The 23,030-nt window shown below is 41.2% G+C and overlaps 2 protein-coding genes across 3 annotated transcripts; both read left to right on the top strand.

Moving 5' to 3' along the window:
* The first annotated feature begins 670 nt into the window (after positions 1–670).
* Positions 671–10,142, top strand: LOC133447649 (sodium/hydrogen exchanger 2-like). 2 transcript variants are annotated; one of them, XM_061726373.1, is made up of 13 exons: positions 671–958; positions 4,783–5,005; positions 5,710–5,950; positions 6,037–6,287; positions 6,379–6,596; positions 6,690–6,886; positions 6,978–7,067; positions 7,280–7,350; positions 7,526–7,660; positions 8,856–8,952; positions 9,074–9,199; positions 9,523–9,586; positions 9,729–10,142. In XM_061726373.1, the coding sequence occupies exons 1-13, from the start codon at positions 712–714 to the stop codon at positions 9,890–9,892; spliced, it is 2,124 nt and encodes a 707-aa protein (XP_061582357.1). In that variant the 5' UTR covers positions 671–711; the 3' UTR covers positions 9,893–10,142. The 2 variants fall into 2 exon arrangements, with proteins under 2 accessions (XP_061582357.1, XP_061582356.1); XM_061726372.1 differs by having other exon boundaries at positions 9,071–9,199; positions 9,729–10,140.
* Positions 10,143–10,373: 231 nt separating this feature from the next.
* LOC133447650 (transmembrane protein 182-like) lies at positions 10,374–22,514 on the top strand. The gene is made up of 5 exons (XM_061726375.1): positions 10,374–10,695; positions 17,618–17,741; positions 18,023–18,121; positions 20,011–20,148; positions 20,448–22,514. The coding sequence occupies exons 1-5, from the start codon at positions 10,522–10,524 to the stop codon at positions 20,669–20,671; spliced, it is 759 nt and encodes a 252-aa protein (XP_061582359.1). The 5' UTR covers positions 10,374–10,521; the 3' UTR covers positions 20,672–22,514.
* Positions 22,515–23,030: the final 516 nt, after the last annotated feature.

Genomic DNA, 23,030 nt, shown 5'->3' on the forward strand with positions numbered 1-23,030 from the left:
CGCCGGCAAACCACCTACAAGTCATGGCAAGGAAAGAAAGTTGAACAACCTGATCACAGCCAGTGTCGTGTAAAACAAGACATCCCACATCATTTGAAATAATATACATTAACATTTGACCATATTTGTGCTAAAGGAACTTAAAATCATCCCACCATGCTTACAGGTTGGTTTGTTTTCCCCCTTTTACTTCATACATAAATGAATGAATGAATGAATTGACTAATTGAATAAATGACTGCTTTATTTCGAACAAATAATAAAAATAAAGATAATACCAATAAAGATAAGCTGCTTGAAATGGACTAAGGAGAAGCAAAGCTTATTTACTGTAACTATACCTCGCCTCCACTCATTGATAATCATCTTTGCTGGAGTTTTACCAAAATACATTTTGCACAATAACATAACAACATTATATGCCATGTGTATATTGTTATTATATAAGCATACAATTGTTAGTTTAAGTTAAGCTTTCAGGAAACACGTATAAAAAGGTGTACAGTTCTCTGAAATGACAGAACCGGGCGGTGAATGTGTGCATGTCACAGCGATCAGAAACTGTGCTGCTGGTCAGATGTCACTGCTAGCTCAGGGATTCCTGTGCATATTAGCAGCTGCGTGATTTCTGCCGGCCCTCCCTCTGTCTCTCTAACCCCTGTCCCATTCTCTCCGCCTGCCTCTGTCCTGTTGTCCCAGCATGGCTGCAGGATGGCCACACAGTGGACGCTGCCTCTGCTTCTCTTTTCCTCTCTGGTGAGATGTCTGGCCCTGGCCCCTCATGGTGAGCGCCCTCCGCCCCACAACCTGCCCCCCTCGCTGGGCTTCAACAGCAGCGATGACGGTCTCTCCGTGGACGTGCCCAGGGCTCTGAGGGTGTTCAGCGTGGACTACCACCATGTGCAGGCTCCCTTTGAGATCGTGCTGTGGATCATGCTGGCCTCCCTGGCCAAGCTGGGTAAGCACAGGCAGATCTGTACTGCTGTCCATACCAGACAAGCCAAAACAAACAAAAACAACTGTGACATCTAGCAATTTCATTCTGAAAGAGGAGAAGAAAATGTGCGTCTCTGTGAAAAACTCTTTGCAGAAATATTAATGCAATAATATCCTCCAATATGAATGACAAATAGTTTGGGGATTTATTCATCTCAAGTTTTAGTTGTGATTAAAAGAATCGGAATTAATCTAAATCTAAATTAAGTGTACAGGGGTTTAAGTGCAAGCGCAAATTGAATGTCTTAAAAACAAGCTTTTGATTGTTTTTGCTAAATAAATGAGAAATTCAGCCTCTAAACCATGTCTTTATCATCCCAGTCTCTAACCTCCTTATCTATGCTGGATTCTGAGTGGGCGGGGCTATGATAATGAGGCTCTGTGCTGATTGGCTGCCTGAATGACGCGATACACGAAAAAATTAAAAAATGGCAGAAGCTCCGGCCGGCGGAGTTAGTTGTGGGCGTGGTTTCACGCATCGAAGGCCAACCTATGTAAATCGTTACGTAACGACGGGTGCAGAATCTGAACGGCTCGTAGAAGCCACATCACACTGGACGGCTCATCCGGGCGGCTGTACAGACACTGCAGAATTTGGTTGCTTTCCTCCTTCTCTGAGTTGGCAGGCTGAGGGGAAACCACTTTATATATGTTAAAGCAAGAAAAAACGTGTTTTTCATAATAGGTCCACTTTAACACTTTTGGTGCATTTAGAAAGAAAAAGTACGACAAATGCTTCAGACCAATGAAAACAAATGTATAAAAAATCTAACAACTGGGTAACTTATCTCCAAAAGTCTGATGTAGGGAAAGTATAACACGGTAGTGAAGTATCACACCAACGTTTAAAAGAAAACGTGTAACAGGCGATCCATGAGTTGGTAACAGAACGACTGCAGCATGTTTAACAGGTGACCAAGTCTGTGTTCAAAATGAACTGTCAACCCAAAGTTTAACTAACCTGCTTTGAATCGATTTGCAATGTCAGTTTTTGCTTAAGTAGGTTTTTCCTTTCTCTCAGTCTTAAAACTGAAAATTTGAAGTTTTGAAAACGTCATGGCACTTACAGTAAAAGCAGACCTTGTAATATCATCAAAACATCCTTTTCCTTGGCTGAATCACCCACCTCAGCTGAACACTCAGCACCTCACGAGATGTGTTTCAGCTGGATGACAAACGTGCAAAACTTCATCAGAATGACGACAAAGTTGTTCATGACTATGTTACAGTAATTCATGGTGATACATCAGGCTAGTGAGGGAGGCCAGGTCGTTCATCTGATGGCGGTTACATGATGGTTAGATGATGGGGGTTAGATGATGGTGGTTAGATGATGGTTAGATGATGGCGGATGGATGATGGTGGTTGGATGATGGTGTTTAGATGATGGTGGTTAGATGATGGTGGTTAGATGATGGTGGTTAGATGATGGTTAGATGATGGCGGATGGATGATGGTTAGATGATGGCGGATGGATGATGGTGTTTAGATGATGGTGGTTAGATGATGGTGGTTAGATGATGGTTAGATGATGGCGGATGGATGATGGTGGTTAGATGATGGTGGTTAGATGATGGTGGTTAGATGATGGTGGTTGGATGATGGTGTTTAGATGATGGTGTTTAGATGATGGTGGTTAGATGATGGTGGTTAGATGATGGTGGTTGGATGATGGTGTTTAGATGATGGTGTTTAGATGATGGTGGTTAGATGATGGCGGTTAGATGATGATGGTTAGATGGTAAGGGTTAGAGAATGGTGGTTAGATGATGGTGGTTAGATGATGGTGGTTAGATGATGGTTAGATGATGGCGGATGGATGATGGTGGTTAGATGATGGTGGTTAGATGATGGTGGTTAGATGATGGTGGTTGGATGATGGTGTTTAGATGATGGTGGTTAGATGATGGTGGTTAGATGATGGTGGTTAGATGATGGTGGTTGGATGATGGTGTTTAGATGATGGTGGTTAGATGATGGTGGTTAGATGATGGTGGTTAGATGATGGTGGTTGGATGATGGTGTTTAGATGATGGTGTTTAGATGATGGTGGTTAGATGATGGCGGTTAGATGATGATGGTTAGATGGTAAGGGTTAGAGAATGGTGGTTAGATGATGGTTAGATGATGGCGGATGGATGATGGTGGTTAGATGATGGTGGTTAGATGATGGTGGTTAGATGATGGTGGTTAGATGATGATGGTTAGATGATGGCGGATGGATGATGGTGGTTAGATGATGGTGGTTAGATGATGGTGGTTAGATGATGGTGGTTAGATGGTGGTTAGATGATGGTGGTTAGATGATGGTGGTTAGATGATGGTTAGATGATGGTGGTTAGATGATGGTGGTTAGATGATGGTTAGATGATGGCGGATGGATGATGGTGGTTAGATGGTGGTTAGATGATGGTGGTTAGATGATGGTGGTTAGATGATGATGGTTAGATGATGGTGGTTAGATGATGATGGTTAGATGATGGTGGTTAGATGATGGTGGTTAGATGATGGCGGTTAGATGATGGTGTTTAGATGATGGTGTTGAGATGATGGTGGTTAGATGATGGTGTTTAGATGATGGTGGTTAGATGATGATGGTTAGATGATGGTGGTTAGATGATGGTTAGATGATGATGGTTAGATGATGGTGGTTAGATGATGGTGGTTAGATGATGGCGGTTAGATGATGGTGTTTAGATGATGGTGTTGAGATGATGGTGGTTAGATGATGGTGTTTAGATGATGGTGTTGAGATGATGGTGGTTAGATGATGGTGGTTAGATGATGGTGGTTAGATGATGGTGGTTAGATGATGGTGGTTAGATGATGGCGGTTAGATGATGGTGTTTAGATGATGGTGTTGAGATGATGGTGGTTATATGATGGTGGTTAGATGATGGTGGTTAGATGATGGTGTTTAGATGATGGTGTTGAGATGATGGTGGTTATATGATGGTGTTTAGATGATGGTGTTGAGATGATGGTGGTTAGATGATGGTGGTTAGATGATGGTGGTTAGATGATGGCGGTTAGATGATGGCGGTTAGATGATGGTGGTTAGATGATGGTGGTTAGATGATGGTTAGATGATGGTGGTTAGATGATGGCGGTTAGATGATGGTGGTTAGATGATGGTGGTTAGATGATGGTGGTTAGATGATGGCGGTTAGATGATGGTGGTTAGATGATGGTGGTTAGATGATGGTTAGATGATGGTGGTTAGATGATGGTGGTTAGATGATGGTGTTTAGATGATGGTGGTTAGATGATGGTGTTTAGATGATGGTGTTGAGATGATGGTGGTTAGATGATGGCGGTTAGATGATGGTGGTTAGATGATGGTGGTTAGATGATGGTTAGATGATGGTGGTTAGATGATGGCGGTTAGATGATGGTGGTTAGATGATGGTGGTTAGATGATGGGGGTTAGATGATGGTGGTTAGATGATGGTGGTTACATGATGGTGGTTAGATGATGGCGGTTAGATGATGGTGTTGAGATGAGTACCACAACCATTTGGACTGTGTCAAAATGAATACGCAAAAAAAATGACCAAAAAAACACAAGGCCTGAGGGCCAAAACATTAACCAGTACATGAGGAACGTAAATAAAGATGCAAAACTTTCTCTAGAGCTAAATAAAACCCTCTACACAACGTAAAGTTTACAACCACAACACACCCGAACTGCTCAGGAGTAGCTCGCCCACAAATCAATTAGAAAGGTCACGCCTTTTATCCTTGTTTACTGATCCTTATCAACCCGTCTGGGTCTCATCCTCCCAGGTTTCCACTGGTCCGGTCGTATCCCAGCAGTGGTCCCAGAGAGCTGTGTCCTCATCATGGTGGGCCTCCTGGTTGGAGGGGTTATCTACGGGGTCCGCCACTCTGCTCCCCCTACTCTGAGTGCTGACGCCTTCTTCCTCTTTCTGCTGCCCCCTATTGTCTTGGATGCAGGATACTTCCTGCCGGGGAGGCTGTTCTTTGAAAACCTTGGCACCATTCTCTGGTTGGTTGCTTTTGGATCTTTCACTATTTCTTTTGGTGTATTTGTGTGTGTTTTCTTATTTAGATTAAGAAAGAGTATTTAGATTTGAACGTTGGGTCATGCATATGGCAATAAGCTGCAAATACAATGACCTGACATGACCAACGCCATCAAAGATATATTAAAACAAAACCAAAAAAAAAACAGCCTACAGTCTTTGGCACATTTTAACATTTGGTAAATACAGACTTGAATAATAAACTAATATTTGGTGTATTATAAAGAGTTGTTACTTATTTAACAAAACAAAATCAAAATACATAAGTAGTGTGTGGAAAAGTGATATTTTTCTCATCATGGAGGAATGTTTTCACATTCTTCTCTAGAATGTTGCTTCTGTTCATTAAGATTCGTGGAGACTGATTTATGCGCAGATCTCTTAACATCCTGCTGCAACGTTTCAAACGGGTGGAGGTGTGGACGTTGAAACATCTTTGGTTATTCTCTTTTTCAGCTATTGTGGTGTGGACCTGCTGGTGTCGTTGGGATCATTGTCCTGTTGCGTGACATTTTAGCTGTCTCACAGACGGCCTCCGTTACGAATGTGCAGATTGTTTTTGTTTCTTTTTAAGTATTTATCTATGTTTTTTATTTCCCTAGATTTACGGATAATCAATCAGACATTTCATGTCGTGAACAGACAATTTTGTGCCGTACAACTCCAGGTATGCAGTGCTGGGAACCTTCTGGAACGTCCTGGGCATCGGCCTCTCTCTCTACGGGGTTTGCCTGGTAGCTCCGAGCTCTCTGGGAGGCGTGTCCCTGCTCCACTGCCTGCTGTTTGGCTCGCTGATCGCCGCCGTTGACCCCGTCGCCGTGCTCTCCGTGTTTCAAGAGATGCACGTCAACGATCAGCTGCACATCTTGGTGTTTGGCGAGTCGCTGCTCAACGATGCCGTTACAGTGGTGAGAGCAGAAGTAGTACATGTGTCCAGTTAGGCTGTCCCATTGATGAAATTAGAAGTTATTGAAAACACTTTTTCCTATTCCAGGTGCTTTACAAGCTGTTTGAGTCCTTCCTGCGCTTGCCAGCAGTGTCCGGGCTGGATGTGTTGCTGGGGGTGTGCCGGGTGATGGTGGTGGGCCTGGGAGGTCTGTTTGTAGGCCTTTTCTTTGGCCTGTTGGCCGCCCTCACCTCAAGGTTCACCTCTAAAGCCCAAGTCATTGCTCCGCTCTTTGTCTTCCTATATTCCTACTTGTCTTACCTGACCTCAGAAATGCTTCACCTCTCCGGTATCATGGCGTAAGTGCTCATCTAAAGACAAGCGTAACTGTTATTTTGCTCAGTGTAGGGGAACTTGTCTTATGGTTTTTGTTTGTCCTCCGTCGTGTAGTATCGTCACCTCTGCCGTCACCATGAAGCAGTACGTAGAAGCGAACGTTTCAGAGCGCAGCAACACCAGCATCCAGTACTTCCTGAAGATGTGGAGCAGCGTGAGCGAAACCTTAATCTTCATCTTCCTGGGTGTATCCACCATACAGGATGTCCATATGTGGAGCTGGCCCTTTGTCTGCTCCACATTGATCCTCTGCCTCGTCTGGAGGGCCACAGGTAGCTTTGAGGAGTTTCTGTCGTTGAACCTTTAACCACATGGCGTCTCAGCGTTAATCGATCATTGATGCAAACGTGTTGACCGCCTCTAAGGGGTTCTCCTGCTGACTGCTGTGGTGAACAAACTTCGGAGGAATGCCGTAACCTTCAGAGACCAGTTCATCATCGCTTATGGTGGCCTGAGAGGAGCGATCTGCTTCTCCTTGGTCTTCCTAATCGACGACTTCCCAAAGAAAAGGCTCTTCATCACAACTACCATTGTGGTCATCCTCTTCACTGTCTTTGTGCAGGTGGGGGATTTGTGTCACGTGGACTGTGATATAGGTAGTTTATTCACTTCATTAAGTATATTTTATTTTATTTGGTGAGCTTGGTTTGTAGGGGATGACCATTAAGCCACTGGTGGAGCTACTGGATGTGAAGAGGAAGAAGAGGAGTCTGCCCACTGTCAGTGAGGAGATCCACAGCAGGGTCAGTAGGACTCGACATGTAGTGAAATTAACTTAATTATCCCATTATAGACGTTTTATTTTCCTCATTTTCCTATTGTTTATTTTGTAAGTCAAATAACATCAGCAAAGAGATATCTAAAAAAAATGCACTTAGTTTATTCATTTGTTTGCATACAGAATCTAAACCATGGCGAACAGATATAAAATGTTGGTAAAATTGTTTGCTCTCAGCTCATAGATCACCTGATGGCAGGACTAGAAGACGTGGTTGGATACTGGGGACAGCACTACTGGAAAGACAAGTTAGCTGTGTTTGTGCGTGTGTGCGTGTGAGAGAGTGTTTGTGTGTTGCAGTTTGTATTCATAAAATAAAAAAAATATTAAATACAATGACATGGACCATCCAGTAGGTGGCGGCAAAGTTATCATAATATCATCACTCGTGTTGTGTTTTTGTGTACCTCGTGTGTACGTGAGGTTTGAACAGTTCAACAAGAAGTATCTCCGCCGGTTCCTGATCCGGGAGGACCACCAGGCCCACTCCAGCATCCTCAGGGTCTACCAGGAGCTGGAGAGGAGGGAGCAGAGAGGAGAGGACGAGGCCTCTGCAGTGTAACATTACATTAGATTACATTCAACTTTATTGTCATCACACATGTACAAGTACAGAGCAACGAAATGCAGTTTGGCATCCAACCAGAAGTGCAACAGAAAGTATTGTAGTAAATACAGTATATACAGATTATAAATTATAAAGTGCTATACAAGAGGGTGGCTTAAGGCCTCACCTAGGGTTGCCACCTTTCAGAAATAGAAATAAGGGATGCCCCGATTTCAGCAGCGCAGGCGCCAAAAAAAAGGGACGTCCCCAAAACTTCTAAACTGCATAGAAATGTATTTATTTTATATGAAAAAACAAAAACACTTTGATTTAAAGTTTAAAGTGCCTTAATAACATTGAATTTGCCCGACTGTACACACAGACAACCATACTAGCAACTGAAATAACCTCCTATGATGTGTAAGTCCATCAGCCCAGATGTAGAATATAGACTACAGGTGAAGAATATGGTGTAAAAGCTCATTTATTTCAATAATTCAACTTAAAAGGTGAAACTAATACATGAATATTATAGTCTTATTACAAAGCAAAGCAAGATATGTTAAGCCTTTATTTGTTATAATTTTGATGATTGAATTGTTTATTGATTTCATAATATATTCAAATTTTTTGAGATTTTTTATTTGGGGTTGTCATAAACTGAGTCATAATCACCAAAATTATAACAAATAAAAGCTTGAAATATCTCACTTTGAATGTAGTGGAAAATAATATATATCTGTTTCATTTTTGTTTTGCACTATATTCAAATTTTCTGACCTCCACCTGTATATTATTACATAAATAAATAAGAGCATAATATGTGTCTGTATTGGTTCAATACGGAACGCAACTTTTAATTCCCAATTACGGAACAATTCCGTATTTCAAGGGATGGGTGGCGAGCGTGGCCTCACATGGTAATACCGTAATTTAGCCAAAAAAAATAGACAAATAATGCAGAGATATAAACAACCAATCTGAGGTTGCTAAACTAGTGATAATTTTCAGTGCATATTGACATGAAAGAGTCCAAAACCACGCTCCTTGTGGCTCCTTGTCTTGGATACTCTGCAACACATACTGAACACATAAAAACAATAGCCTCATCTACATAAACTAAGTAAAACTAAGTAAACTGTGTCTGAAACCTAAAAAATAACTTCTAAAATGACATAAACCTGAATATTCCAACATTGCTTCCAGCGTGGACACTCGTCCCCACAGCCGCCCGCTCCTGCCAGAGGAGATGGACAGCATCAGGCGCATCCTCTCCAGAAACCTTCAAAACTTTGACAACAAGGTACATTTAAAAAAAATCTCCTTTATTATTCCTGCTAACAGCTAAGAAGTACACAGTACCAAAGTCACATATAAGACTGTTGAGCGTGCTCCACACAGTGTGCACAATTTGACTCCAGCAGACACCAGCATACAGCCGGCACACCCTGCACCAGCAGGTCACCATGGACAGGACCAGGAGGCCCCTCCACAGACACCAGAGTCTCGGAGAGAGATGCAGCTACAACACTGGTGCACAGCAGCCACAGGTACTGAGTGCAAACCCACATTTTGCAGATCAGGTGCATTTTCTTTTGAGAAACCCCCAAATAATCCTTGATTTTGAGTGATGTCATTTTAAGATGATACATGATACATCCATGCTAGTTAAAAAAAGTAAAAAAAAAAAAAACTGTCAGAGCCGACTTATCTTGAAAGCGAGGGAGTTTCTGTTAATGACAGTGAAATTAAGTGACATAATTATCATTGAGCTAAAGTGAGTTCACTATGAACTGATGGAAAGACAAAGATAAGGACTCATATCGGAGAACTGTCTTCTTTGCTGCGTTTCCCTTTATTTTCATTATGATAGGGGGAGGATGGAAAATTCAGTGACTGTCAGCGAATGAGAGCAGGACTCAGCAGGTCTCACACAGGTACTGTAGTGTGCAATTAATCGTATCCGATGAGATATCATATGTCGAATAATCAGAATAACGTGTCTTCCCTGTTAAAATGACAACTTTCACACAAGACGGTACAACAAATTCAGCATTCTTCCCTTTCCCCTTGTGGCAGTGTGCTCCATCAGTCCGAGACCGGCCCTCTCGGACCCTGCAGTCCTCGCCGCCTCAGCTGGGACTCGGCCAGGGGATCCAAAGGAAGTCCTTCCACACCGCCAGGCACCTGCAGAGAAAACCCCAAAGAAACAGATCAGCTTTATTCTGGAGAACGACAAGTAGCAATGAAGTCAGACTTTGACAATGAGACATTGAGGGTCAAATAATACGTTGCCAAAAACTAAAAATACTCCTGACCTTTGAACCTGGGAGTGGTGAATTGCACAACAGGCCTGATAAAGAGTTTCATCAGTCTCATGAACATCTACTAAAACTGCTAAGATGAATGAAATGGTTGAGTGTTTGCCCATAAATAAAGCTTTCCTTGGCACCATGTTTCACATTTCCAACGGGACTTTTTTGGGTTGTCATTTGCAGCTTCAGTTAAATCTGTATTAAATTTTAAAAATATCCAGGGTCAACAATTCTGATACATGCTGCACACATTTTAAGCCTGCTCATTCACAAATGAGCGTGTTGCTCCCCTTTACAAATGTGCAGCACACCCGCTGGTAATTTGAAGAGGACAGACTTACTGCCTCCCAAAATAACTCCTGTCCCCACGTCTGAGCTCCTCGGTTACTGAAGCCTCTCGTCCCTACGGCTCCCAGCATGCCAGGGAGTGGCTGGGACCGCCTGACGGGTTCCTTTAGGACTGCGCTTTAGGACGGCAGAGGGTTTCACAGTGGACACCAGAGAGGAGCTGGACACTCGGGACGAGGATTCATTAAAGAAGGGTTAAGGCTGGAGATATGAGAGTAGGGGCTGCATCCTTGGCCGGGGGGATCTTCGGGGTTCTGGGAACCCTGTGTTTCCTCGTGGCCTTCGGTACAGATTACTGGCTGGTAGCCAGTGAGAATTGTGGAGTGCATTTTTGGCCCACTCAAGCCACATTGGACAGAGACAAAGATGCCAACGGCACAAAGGTAGGACAGATATGAGTGGTGTGTGTTCACTAACGCAAAGGCACACAGTGACTATGAATCCCACTCGCTGCCAAAACAAAGAATGAACACTTCTAGTTTTGTACATTCATGAAAACGCTAAAATAAAATATAATAAAAGACTAGGGGCCCGATTTACTAAGATCCTAAATAAAGAGTACTAAATTGCGTGTGCACTGAAAAAGTTTGCACGAGCTGTTGTGTGTTTTGCGGGTGATCAACTAAGATTGCGTGCGCAATTGATAACAGGTGCAAACCGCAGTATTTAAATGAGGTGTTGCGTGTCTTACGGTTTGCGAGCGCAAAAGGAAATTTGACGAGTTGGAGTTAGAGATATTAGTGGAAGAGGCAAATTGTTGTGCCGTATTCAGCACCCCTGCCGTGAAAAGCACCCCCTCGTATATTCAATGATAAGTAGACCAAGAAAAAAAACAACACACTGACACTTCAATATATTTATATATACACACTCACACAAACACATACTTAGGAGTTTGTATTATATATATTTACAAATATTATCGAAGACAACACAGTAAGCAGGCTATTAATTAATGACATCAATAACCATTTACCCGATTTTTGTTATCTGTGACTGTGATTGTGGGAAAGTATGACTATTGTGGAATCCATGAGCGCATTTAAACATGAATCATTAACACAAAACTGGACGCTAAACAGAACGTGACACGGAATGAGAATATAATTTTTGTCAGACGAGGGGGTGCTTTTCACGGCAGGGGTGCTGAATACGGCACAACACCGGGGTATGACAACTGCAGAACAAGTATAGGCGCACAATGAGAAACACTTTTTTCTCCATGAAAACACGTGATTTATTTATTATCACAAATAAAAAACTGAATGTGCCTCCTGTGGCAACCTTTTGCTGAATAATACTCGATTTAACATTCAAATAAAATATTTCTCCTTTTGCATGTGGAGAATCCTCACCACAAGTTGAGCCATCCCCACCCCAGTCCTCAAATCAGGCACCAACAAGCATCCCTGCGTAATGCTGGGCAGATTAGCACCTTCCTTTCGAACGTATTAAATACAGACGCAATCACAATCCCCGCAAAAACTTTCAGGCTTGGTAAATCTCATTGCGTGTGGTAAATGGACATATTTGCATTTTCCCCTCCCAGTATTTAGCGATTTCTGGCGGGTACGCCCCATATTGATTATTCATCAGGGCAAAAGTTCTAAATGAATAGCGTGTGCTATTTTGCTCATTTGAGAGGCGCAGTCCTCTTTGCACGCTGTTAGTAGATCAGCTTGCACATTGGTTTGCGGGTGATGTCAAGTTTGCACACGTTTTTACGCACGCAAACCTTTAGTAAATCAGGCCCTAGGAGTCTTGCAGTAGGAGCTGAGACATCCTGATTTAAAGTTCCCACTTCAAAATACAGGAGCTTGGACCTACAGATTTGGACCTGTGCAGTGCAACTAAAACTGTCCTCTCACTAAACCCCCCCCTTCTTGAAAAGTATGTCATTGTATGGAGCTGCAGGGCCTCTGTGAAACTGCTGGTCAGTGCAGGTGTGATGGGAGCTGGACGCTAACGCAGACATACAGTGTTCCCCGTCCTGCTTTGGCGTACGCTTGTTTGCTGATTAGCTTCATTTTTAGTTGAAGAGTAACATTTGTCTTTGTCTAACTCTGATGAAAGCAGATTGAACAATGACAGCGGTTTTCTAGGTCAGAATGTCTGCCCCTAATTTGTTTCAGTTGTTGCTGAACTTTTCCAGCCACTTATCCAAACTTAGTATAAAGTTTTAGATGTTATATCTATAAAAGAGAGAGAACGTATAAAAACATGAGATCACGGGGAAGCACAGCCAAGCCCTGCAGTTATGAGGCCCTAAAAACGACAAAATGTCATCCCTGCCTGTCGGTGTTGTTTATCATTTGAAGCACAGTTGACAGGTTTTAACTAGTCTGACAATTTTAGTAAATTATTGTTACAATTCCTGTTCAAATTGAGTATTATTGATTATAAAAAAACAACAATAAACTGTCATGTTATTACACCGAAATGTCAAAGAAATAACCCTAAAAAAAACATGATTTACATGACAAGACTACATTAGCAGATGTAATCACTTCATACCAAAATTACTTCATGCAGTATTGATGAGACTGATTCCTCAATTTAAACAGGTGATTTAAGGTGATTAATGGGGACATATGGTCCAATGCAATTCAGTTCAATTCAATTTTATTTATATAGCGTCTATTAAAACAGAAGTTGTCTCTAGACGCTTTCCAGAGACCAGAACATGACCCCCGAGCAATTATTACATAAACATAACATAAACACTGGCAGGTAAAAACTCCCTAGTGGGAGAAAAACCTTAAGCCAAACATTTTAGGAGGGAAGAAACCCTCCTGCTGAAGACACCCGTGTAGAGCAGGAAAAGGGAGACCAGAAAGAGAGAGTAAAGAACAGAGAGAGGAGATTCAGAGATATATGGTCATTGGTACAAAATTACATATCAGAGCAGAGAGCTCTATCAGGAACATAAGGTGCCATCGAGTCTCTTTTATGAGTTTATACACAAGTAACAGACTCTTGAACTAGATTCTGACTTTTATGGGGAGCCAATGGAGGGAGGCCAACACATGAGAGACGTGATGTCTCTTCCTGATTCCTGTCAGCACGAACGCTGCTGCATCTTGGATCAGCTGTAGAAGAGAACATACCATCATAGCTCTGGTTATGTTCGGACGGATACATTTTTTTAGGTCATCCTTGATCCTCAGTTACTGTTTTGTCTGTAGTTTTTATTTTATTCTACTTCAAGGAATGGCCTGTGGAGAAAAAATCAGGAAGAGATTGCAGGCCAGATGGGAAAAGGCTGGGCGGCACATAGACAGATAAAAAGATTCGACAATTCGAAAGGCAGAAAATGTGGACATGTGTCATGGTAATGTGACGTAATTTACATCTGGTCAGTTCTGCTCTGCACTGTGAAACTCATTTCTGAGAAAGTAAAAACGTCTTTTTTAAAGAAAATTAGAAAACTACTTCAGACTATTTTGCTAGTTTTAGTTTAAAATAAGACACTTTTGATCAGATTTAGGAATATTAAGCTTATTTGTAGAGAGCTTGTTTTACAGTGTGTTAATATGTCTATAATTTAATATTGAAAAACATATTTTATAGGCTCATCAAATGGTCTAATTGGGCCATTATCTGTTATATTCAAGGTCAGTTTAAATGATATGGTTAATTCATATTAATATACTCTATTACTGTAATTAGCTTGTCGCTATTCAAACATTTATATTACTGTTATTTATTATCTGTATATATATATATATATATATATATATATATATATATATATATATATATATATATATATATATATATATATATATATATATATATAATACATTCTTAAATGAACAAGCTATTATGAAACCCCTACATTACATTTTTTGGTTACAGGCATGAAAGACACAAAGAAGCTTTCATTATCATAACATTTAGTCCACATCATCCCCTCCCTGGTGAACAGCATCCAGACATCAGCATGGTAGTCTGGACACACCAGCATGTGTTGTGTTTTGGTTGCTGGTGTTGCTGGTCATGATGGCGCCACAATACAACCTACGTTGTTATTATTGGTGACCAGCAGTATGGTATGCTGGGGGGTCACCAGTATGGACCAGCATCCATTTATCAGCAACCACTCACCAACTTGATACCAGCACCAAAGCACCGGCAGACGTTGTGCTGGTTCCACCTATGATGCTGTTTTTAGGGCCCGAGCACTTACAGTGCGAAGGCCCTATTGTATCTGTAGGATTAATTTTTTTTTCCTTGTTTTTCTCATTTTTATTTTTCCGACAAAATGAGGGCCTTTTTGCCCCCCTAAATGTGCCCCAAAAGTCACCAAATGTTGCATGCAAGCCAGGCCTAGCCAGGCCCCCTAGAAAACGTTGTGCCTCAAGCCCCACAATACGGTTTGACGTACATGCACGAAAATCGGTACACACCTGTATCATGTCGCAACTTAAAGAAAAGTCTCTTGGCGCCATGGCCGAAACCGAACAGGAAGTCGGTCATTTTGAATTAATCGTGTAATTTGGGCGCAATTTATGCCATTTCTTCGGCCGCTTCTTCGCCCAAACCGCAACGTGCACCCAGGTTTGTTATACTGTACATCAAAATGTGAGTCTCGATCCTGCGACGACGCGCATTACTTTTCTCAGTCAAAAGCGTTACCGTGGCGACGATAGACGGCAAAAAGCGCACCCACCCTTCATCTGATTGGTCGATATCTGATAGATCCTACTTTCTGCCATAACTTTTGAATGGTTTGACATAAAGAGTCGTGGGTGGTGTCATCGGACTCGAATTTGAGTCCTTGAACATAATTGGTGCAAATTAGCCCCGCCCCCTCTTCTGATTGGTCGATATCTGATAGTTCCTACTTTCTGCCATAACTTTTGAATGGTTTTATATAGAGAGTCGTGGGTGGTGTCATCCGCTAAATGTCCAGGCCTGAAGAAATCTACATGCACGTCATACAAGCTTCCACTGCAGCCTGAACGTGCACAAGGGTGCGAGGGCCCGTTCATCGCTGCTTGCAGCTTTAATTTTGTTTAGTTTTTTGGGGCCGCTGGTAACAACAGCTAACTTTGACTGACATCAGGTGGGTGTGTTACCGTAGGAGCAGCATCAGGAAAAAAGAGGCTTCAAAGCAGCTTTTCATAAAACCTGTGGTCACATGACTGATGTATCAAACATTTATTACAGTTTGTGGGAACAAACTCACACAAATGGAGACAACCCAGATTAATATTAAGCTAAATTAAATAAAGAGAATGAGCAAAAATAAGTGGGAGGAACATACTAACATAAATGCAGGCAGCGTGCTAAAATGATTTTAAGAAAACTGCTGACATGAATGCAAAGGAAAAAAGGTATAAATTCAAAACTTTATTTACTTAATTTAACTTAAAACCTAAGATAAATGCAAGAAAAATAGCTAACAAAAGTGCAAGGAATAAGCTAAGGAATGTAATGAACAAGCTAAAGTAAAGGCAGACACTAACATAATTGTGAGTGAAATGTTAAAATAAGTTAAAGGAAAAATATATTAATTCAGAGAACAACTTAATGTAAATGGAGGAATAGGCTACTTAAATGCAGCGAACAAGTTATGATAATTGGAGGAAATAAGCTGACAGAAATCTGTAAAATAAGCTAAAATAAACACAGACAACATAAATGCAGGAAACAAACTAACACCATCTCAAGAAATAAGCTAACAGAAATTCAGATAACAATCTAAATGAAATGGACAGAACAAACTAACATAGATGCAGACCACATGCTAACATAACTGTAGGGGGTGGGGGCTATACATAAACGAGCTATGAATAAATTAAGTAAGATCAAGAACATAAGTGCCGACAACAAGCTAAGAAAATGTCTAACATAAATTCAACATAACATAACAGCATGCCAACACAGTTGGAAAGAAGAAGATAACTGAAATGCTCAGAACAAGTTGAAATAAATGCAGAAAAGCTCAATTAAGTGACGAGAACAGGCTAAATAATTGTGATGGGAAACACTAACATATATCTAAGGAACAAAGCAAACATAAAAGCAGAAAACAGTTAACGTAAAAGCCAGTCAGAACATGTAAAGTTAACAGTTTATTACAGTAACAGCGTTAATTTGCCATGTTAACTTCTACCCACTTTATGGCAGTATCTCAAATGAGGGCATTTCCTACTATTTTTTTGTTGTTAAGTCGGGGTTTTGAAGCAAAAATGTTCAAGAAAATTAAAACTTTGGAAGAAAAAGCATGTTTCTGCACGAGAGGGGCAAGCCAGAACGTTTTTGATCGCCTGATGGCTGATTTGTCCATTAAGTCCTTGCCTCACCTTTGTCACTGTTATTAATGTATGATAGTTAATAAGTTTCATGCAGATGCATTCAACTACCCACAAAAACAGTAAATACTTTAAAGTCAGCTGTAGTTAGCTCTTTGACACTGACTATAACACAGAGGTGGCCTTGGACGGGTCTGACAGCCGGGTCAGAGCAACATGATTCAGTCAGTCAACGTGCTTAAGAGACTCTTAAAAGGGGAATAAATGCTTCAAAGCCTGAGATAAAACATCAGTTTACCATTAACCAAAACACATGAAGCATAGAAATGTTCTTCAAATCAGAGGACACCACAGTTAAGTCATACTTTTGGTTTACATGGGATACATACATTTAAGAACACAGTATTCATCCAGGTGTTTTGTTTTTTCGTTTATTTCTTCTTGTTTTTTTTGTCATTTTATCAAGCACTGCTTCATCCACTTAAATGGACTATCCACCCCCGATTCTGTCAGCTATAAAATACACTTTAAATATCTTAAAAATGATTTATTCAAGCAACTCTATCTTCAAAAGAACGCTCCTCCAGGCCCATTACGAGCATATAATCACTTTTATAGAGTGAGTGACACTCCTTGTGTGGAGTCGACTGATCTTTAGGTGAAAATCTATGGAGTCTCAGTTTGCTTTCCTATGTTTGTCAGGAGGTTCCTCTATAAAAGCAAATCCTCCTGTGAACTCTTCAGCAACATCACAGCCCTCTAAAGTCTTTCATTTCCAATAAAAGGGGATGATTCAACTTGTTTTGTTATTCAGCACCATCAATCATACTCCTGACAAGCAAGTGGAGAGTCTGGCTCATGCATGTTCAAAAGTTCTTCCCAGAAAACCTCACCGACCAGCAGGCCATAATCACAACCACGTTGGATTCTGCCGTGGAGCAGAATCACACAGGGCTGCTTTTGCAGACACGTGTTGACAAGACTGACATCTTCAGATATTTGAGTCTGTTTCTGTAATGTCAGTCTAACCTTGTTTCTCTTTCAGGTCCAGTCAGAAGAAGCGGTAACTGCTTCGCCTCCGTCCCTCTTACTGCACCACGAGGGCTTTTTCTGGCGTTGTGTGTTTCCGATGCAGCCCGCAACACACACAGTCCTCGCCACTCTTTTCAGTACGTAGAAAATAATCCTTCTAGCGAGTCATACTCTGTATTTTTGGTGGGGGTTGTGACTGTCCCACACTCATCACCTGTGTAGGAAAAGAAAAACACTCACAATAAATCTAAAAAGACAAGTGTTATGTTCGTTTTGATCATGTTTCCCTTTTTTCCCATTTCACAAAATGTACTTCATCTCAATACAATGCAAAGCTTTTTCTTTTTTTTAACAACCAAAACATGCTTTCAGGTTTGAAAGGTTCTTTTTAAGATTTTCTTTTGCTTATGAACTGCAGCAAACCAGCCAGATTCCAAGATGTGTATCCACGGTTACCTCTTCCCGCTGCCAGTTGCTCTTGGACAAGTTCCTCACCCAACTTATGACACTACTGCAGGTAACGGTCACATGCCGTTGGCACACACATGGGTGACAGTACACAGAGGTACAGATCGTATAAGTTCATTATTACGCTACTATGTGATGTTTTAACCACCTGGGTGACTAAACTGAGTGTGTTGAATTAACAAAAACACATAATTTACATGCAAGCAGGCTAAAATGTACATCAGAAGTGACAGGGAAGAGTGTAATGCATTGTAATTTGAACAACACAAGAATGATTAAGACTCAACACTAAATGGCTGTCGTAACAGGTCGTTGCAGCTGTGTGCGACAGCAGAGCCAAAACTCCCACAGACAAAATATGAGTCTGCACAAACTGTACTCATCAGGAAGGTCATAGAATGACTAAGACTAATATATTTCCACCACGGGTTGTTATTCCTTTACTTCATCTTGCTTTTTGAACTATATGGCCAGGGAGACTGTTGGCCAGCTAGGAGGTCAGACTGTCTCGGCTTGACAGGCCTCGGCCTGTCTGATCCTATCACACCAAGTGGTTCAGATTTGAATGACCATTTATTGTTTACAATGATTTTACTTTTTTTATGGGGGTGCCTCGAAAGTTACTTCCAACTAAATAAATATTGCATAATTATATACAAATCATATGCTGTAAAGGGAAGAGAGACTGTATGTGCACATGCAGTGTTTTGTTGTTTAGCATTTTCACCTCACAGCAAGAAGGTCCCCTGGTTCTTATCCCGTTCAGGCCCTTCTGTGTTCAGCTTATGTTGTTCTTTCAGTGGTTTATTATTATTTGAACAGTCCAGACCACACATCCATCCATCTATCCGTTTTCTACACCTGTTTAATCTTGCACAGGGTCACGGGGTCTGCTGGGGCCTATAGCTCATTACAGGCGAGAAGCAGGGGTTCACTCTGGACAGGTCGCCAGTCTCAAGTTGATTTTATTGTAAATTACTTGTAGGTGTGCTGAGGAATTCCCCCTAATGTCACTTTAATTACTGCTCTTACTTAAACAGTTGCCAGCTAAACCGTCTTCATGACTGAAAGCCCCGCCACCTCTGCAAGTTCTTGAAACAGAATCATCTAATGTGTTTTTTTTCAGAATTAATGAAAGGCAATCCTTATATTTATCACTCATATGGATACACATAATCTATAAAGAGTGCTGTTATAGTTGATTAACTCAGCACAGCTGTTGCTTAAACTCCTAATTTTAAATGAGAATTACAAAGCACGAGTGGTGAATGTGGTCTCAATATTGGCTGCAGCCTCTTCTAAACATTTATGTTATGTTATGAATCTTTATTTCGGCTTGTACACACTTTTTGCAGAACAAGATGAAAAGGAAAAAAAAAAAAAAAATTTATTTTGCCGAAAAGGTGTAGGCTGAAGCCGTAGCTTATAGTGCCTACCCTTTTTTCTTATGATCAGCATAAATATGAGACATTAGCTTTTACTCCGTGGAAACAAACAATACATAAAGAAGACAAAAATAAGTAAGACAAAATATAAAATTGACGTTTCACATTCTAGAATGTTTTTGATAGTATACTTTATAATTATAGTGTTTTAAATTTATTTACAGTATTTTCTTTAAACATTTCCTTAAACTTGAAGATAGAACTACACATTTTTAGGTTGTTATTACAACTATTCCAAATTTCTCTAGCCTTAATTGATGTACATCTCTTTTTAATATTAGTTCTTGCTGTCGTCATCTCAAACATGAGTTTCCCCCTCAGGTCATAGCGGGTTTCTTTTATCTGGAACAGGTCCTGAATGTAGTTTGGAAGCAGTTTCTGCTGGGCTTTAAAGGCAAATAAAACAGTTTTCTGCTCTACTATACCATGGAATTTTAAAGTATTTACTTTCTATACTGAACATACATAAAGGTCTGGCTTGTGTTTCTTGCAGTGTTTCGAGGTTTCTGGACTGTGCTGATAATCTTCGGGCTCGTGTCAGCTCTGACTGGAGGCTCCTTCTTGGTCTGTGGCGTTCCCTTCATGAGCCACAAGCTATACAAGCTCGGCGGAGTGTTCCTCATTGCTGCTGGTAAAGTGTTGACTGCTGTCTGTGCATGTGTGGGGTTCACGACTTGCAAATATGAAATTTACTCTGCTAGCAGATGAAAACATTCAGACATGAATATAGGTTGCAGCCTTAGCTCATTTCAGCTGTTCATGCCAGTCACATGATAAACAGATATCCAAAACACATGTCTCTCTGCGATATGCCCACTACAACAGCAGGTGTAAACACTGCTGCCGTGGCAACAGTAAAGATGAGGAGGAGCTGCATTCTTCTGCAGGGAAAGCCTCTACGTGTCCCTGAACCTCTCCTTCTCTCTGCAGCCTGCCTGTTCCTGTTCACGCTGCTTCTCTACGTGCTGTGGATGGAGGTCGTGGATGTGCCGCGCTACATTTTGCAGGAGCTGGGAGAATCGTGTCCAGATGCCCGGGTTTCAGTGTTCTACGGTCTGTCATTTATGGTGGCGGCAGCTGGCGTGCCCCTGGAGCTGGTTTCAGGGTTGGTCTTCCTGCTGGTGAGCCACGCGCTGCTGCGTGCAAACCAATGAGCCGCTCGTGTCGTCAGGAGGAGAGGAAAGAACCGTTCTGTCCTTTTTATACCTGCAGTATTGATTTCTCTGACAACAACGCACCTTTTCCACTTGGGTTGGTCCATCCCAGACACCTCTGATCCCGGTGTCAACAGCACCAAGCTTGACATGAGGCTTCCTTTATGCACAGTAAAAGTTGAAGTGGCGTTTCTGGATGTATCTTTATGTTGTAGTGCTTGACAAAGATTTACCAAGGTATTCCCCTTGCCCTTTAAATCAGCATTTGAATACATCAGCACTTGATCCGACGCCATCTGAAGGACTAGAGATCACAGTATCCAGTTTAAGATTGCAACCATAATACACTGACATTCTGCCAGATTCCTTGAATCTTTTTCTTTTTGCAATTGATCTCATTCACAGTATAATGAGAAATATGCTTAATTCTTATGATGTTTAATTGAGCAACATTGTTTTCAAGAGTTTTGTTTATTTTCTCAGTTATTAGTTGACGAATTGGAGTTTCTTCTGCCCATCTTTGCTTTTTAAAAACTCTGCCTTTTGTCTTAAGTCAATATTAGAATAACCGTATCAGCATCAGTTCCTTTTTTTTCACCTGTTTACCGGCACTAAGCTGCCCCTGTACCTGCACTTGTGGATATGTGTTGCATGTCTGAAAGGCACAAATGGATGTGCATTACCAAAATAAATGTAAATGATGGAATATTTAAAAAAAAAAACACAGTTCATCCAGTCTGCAAGGAAATAGGTTTTTTTTCTTCTCTTCATTTTTCAAACTCTCTACTTTTCTGATGTGTTTTTTATTTACTTTTTTATCACTTCACAAGGATTTTGTCTTTTTTTTGTTGATGTATTAGAGCGAGAGTGCTTTGTCTGTGCATGAGGTCACCAAAACAAATTCCAGTCCACCATGTTGTCGTGGCAACGGAGTTCTGAACCGGGAATCTTGGAGCGTATCGAGCAGGCGAACACTGAGTCTTGACCAAGAACCAATCAAACACACATGGAGTGTGCTGGAAAGTCAGTTCAGTGGCAGGAAACGCACATTGAAAAAGATTAAAAAGAACCAACAGAAATCATTAAAAGGCCATTTTAACAAGAATTCATTTTCAAAATGAGCGTCATATAAACTTTTGAAATTCTGGCTGGAAATACTGAACCAATATTATATTATTACTTTTTCCATGTAAGCTCCCAATCACATTCTACTTAATTTCTATAAAAAATATATACATCTCAAAATATGTGATCATCACACCAGTGAATCCCAGTTTTCCAAAGAGTGTAAGATGAAATGTGCACGGCGTCTCCCCGTCATGATGTGGGCCCCGGATCAAAGCGCAGTGGCTGCAGCTGAGAGAGGTGGGAGGCAGGAATAGATGGAATAGATGGACTGGAGGGTTGGGGGTGGAGCAGGAGAAGGATGGACACGGGGAACAGGGAGAGAATTGATGTGTGCAGGGGGGGTGGGCACAAGGGGGCTTTGAGAAACGAACAGCTGTTTGTGGGTTGGGTTTGTGTGCAGCGTGCCAACCACCTGCCTCCTTCAAACCAATCACATTTCACACTCCCATGCTATATTTATTTATTTTTTCACGTCTTCACTGTCTTGTTTCTCTGCTTCACCTGACATTATGACGGATGGCATCAACTGAAAATACCGATGGCTATCTTTGTCTTTCAAAGCAGTAAAAAAAAAAAAACAGCAACACTCAAATGGAAATACATTACATGCACACAAAAAACAGAACTCTTTATATATTTTATTCAAATACTGTGTTTGTGATATTTCACATGATCCCTGTGTTACTGAACTGTTTCATATACTTGAAATAAAAGTGGTCAGTTGTCATGTGGCATTGTTGTCTTTCTGGCCTGAACAGCTACATCTATTTTAGCTGCAGCGTGAGCTGAAATAACTTCCACCTCCAGCTTGTATTTGTTTGGTACTGGGCTGCACAGAGACGACTATCTTCACCTTGTGACATAACAATTTAGTTATAGAGTCTGGGAGCTTTCCAGCCATAAGAAAATACCACAATGCTGAAGCAACATGACAGCCTGACAGATAGAAAATAAACAGAGGAAGTCAAAACGCAAGGCCTGCACCCGGCTGTGTGGTTGTCCTGTTCCAGGCAACTTAACATCGGTATCTGAGACTGTTGTGCACACTGTGTGGAAGACAGCCAGTATCTGTCATATTTGTTTTTCTTTTTTTCTTTTTTGCTGCTGATGTGCTCCTAATCAGACGTTTGTAATTCTTATGAATGCACAAACAGTCATTTCTTTTCTTTTCTCATTTATTTACATTGGGAAACCACATGGTCATTAAAGTAAAGACAGATCATCATTGCAG

The sequence above is a fragment of the Cololabis saira genome, chromosome 7, assembly GCF_033807715.1.
Source record: "Cololabis saira isolate AMF1-May2022 chromosome 7, fColSai1.1, whole genome shotgun sequence".
Classification (NCBI taxonomy): domain Eukaryota; kingdom Metazoa; phylum Chordata; class Actinopteri; order Beloniformes; family Belonidae; genus Cololabis; species Cololabis saira.

What these genes read in the sequence shown, in the direction of transcription:
- LOC133447649 (XM_061726372.1), top strand. Translation starts at nt 712, where the DNA reads ATGGCCACACAGTGGACGCTGCCTCTGCTTCTCTTTTCCTCTCTGGTG. An exon ending in GGCCTCCCTGGCCAAGCTGG is followed by an intron (nt 959 to 4,782) that starts GTAAGCACAGGC and finishes TCATCCTCCCAG; the next exon opens with GTTTCCACTGGTCCGGTCGT. An exon ending in GTGAGGAGATCCACAGCAGG is followed by an intron (nt 7,068 to 7,279) that starts GTCAGTAGGACT and finishes GTTTGCTCTCAG; the next exon opens with CTCATAGATCACCTGATGGC.
- LOC133447650 (XM_061726375.1), top strand. Translation starts at nt 10,522, where the DNA reads ATGAGAGTAGGGGCTGCATCCTTGGCCGGGGGGATCTTCGGGGTTCTG. An exon ending in AACTTATGACACTACTGCAG is followed by an intron (nt 18,122 to 20,010) that starts GTAACGGTCACA and finishes TGTTTCTTGCAG; the next exon opens with TGTTTCGAGGTTTCTGGACT. An exon ending in AGTGTTCCTCATTGCTGCTG is followed by an intron (nt 20,149 to 20,447) that starts GTAAAGTGTTGA and finishes TTCTCTCTGCAG; the next exon opens with CCTGCCTGTTCCTGTTCACG.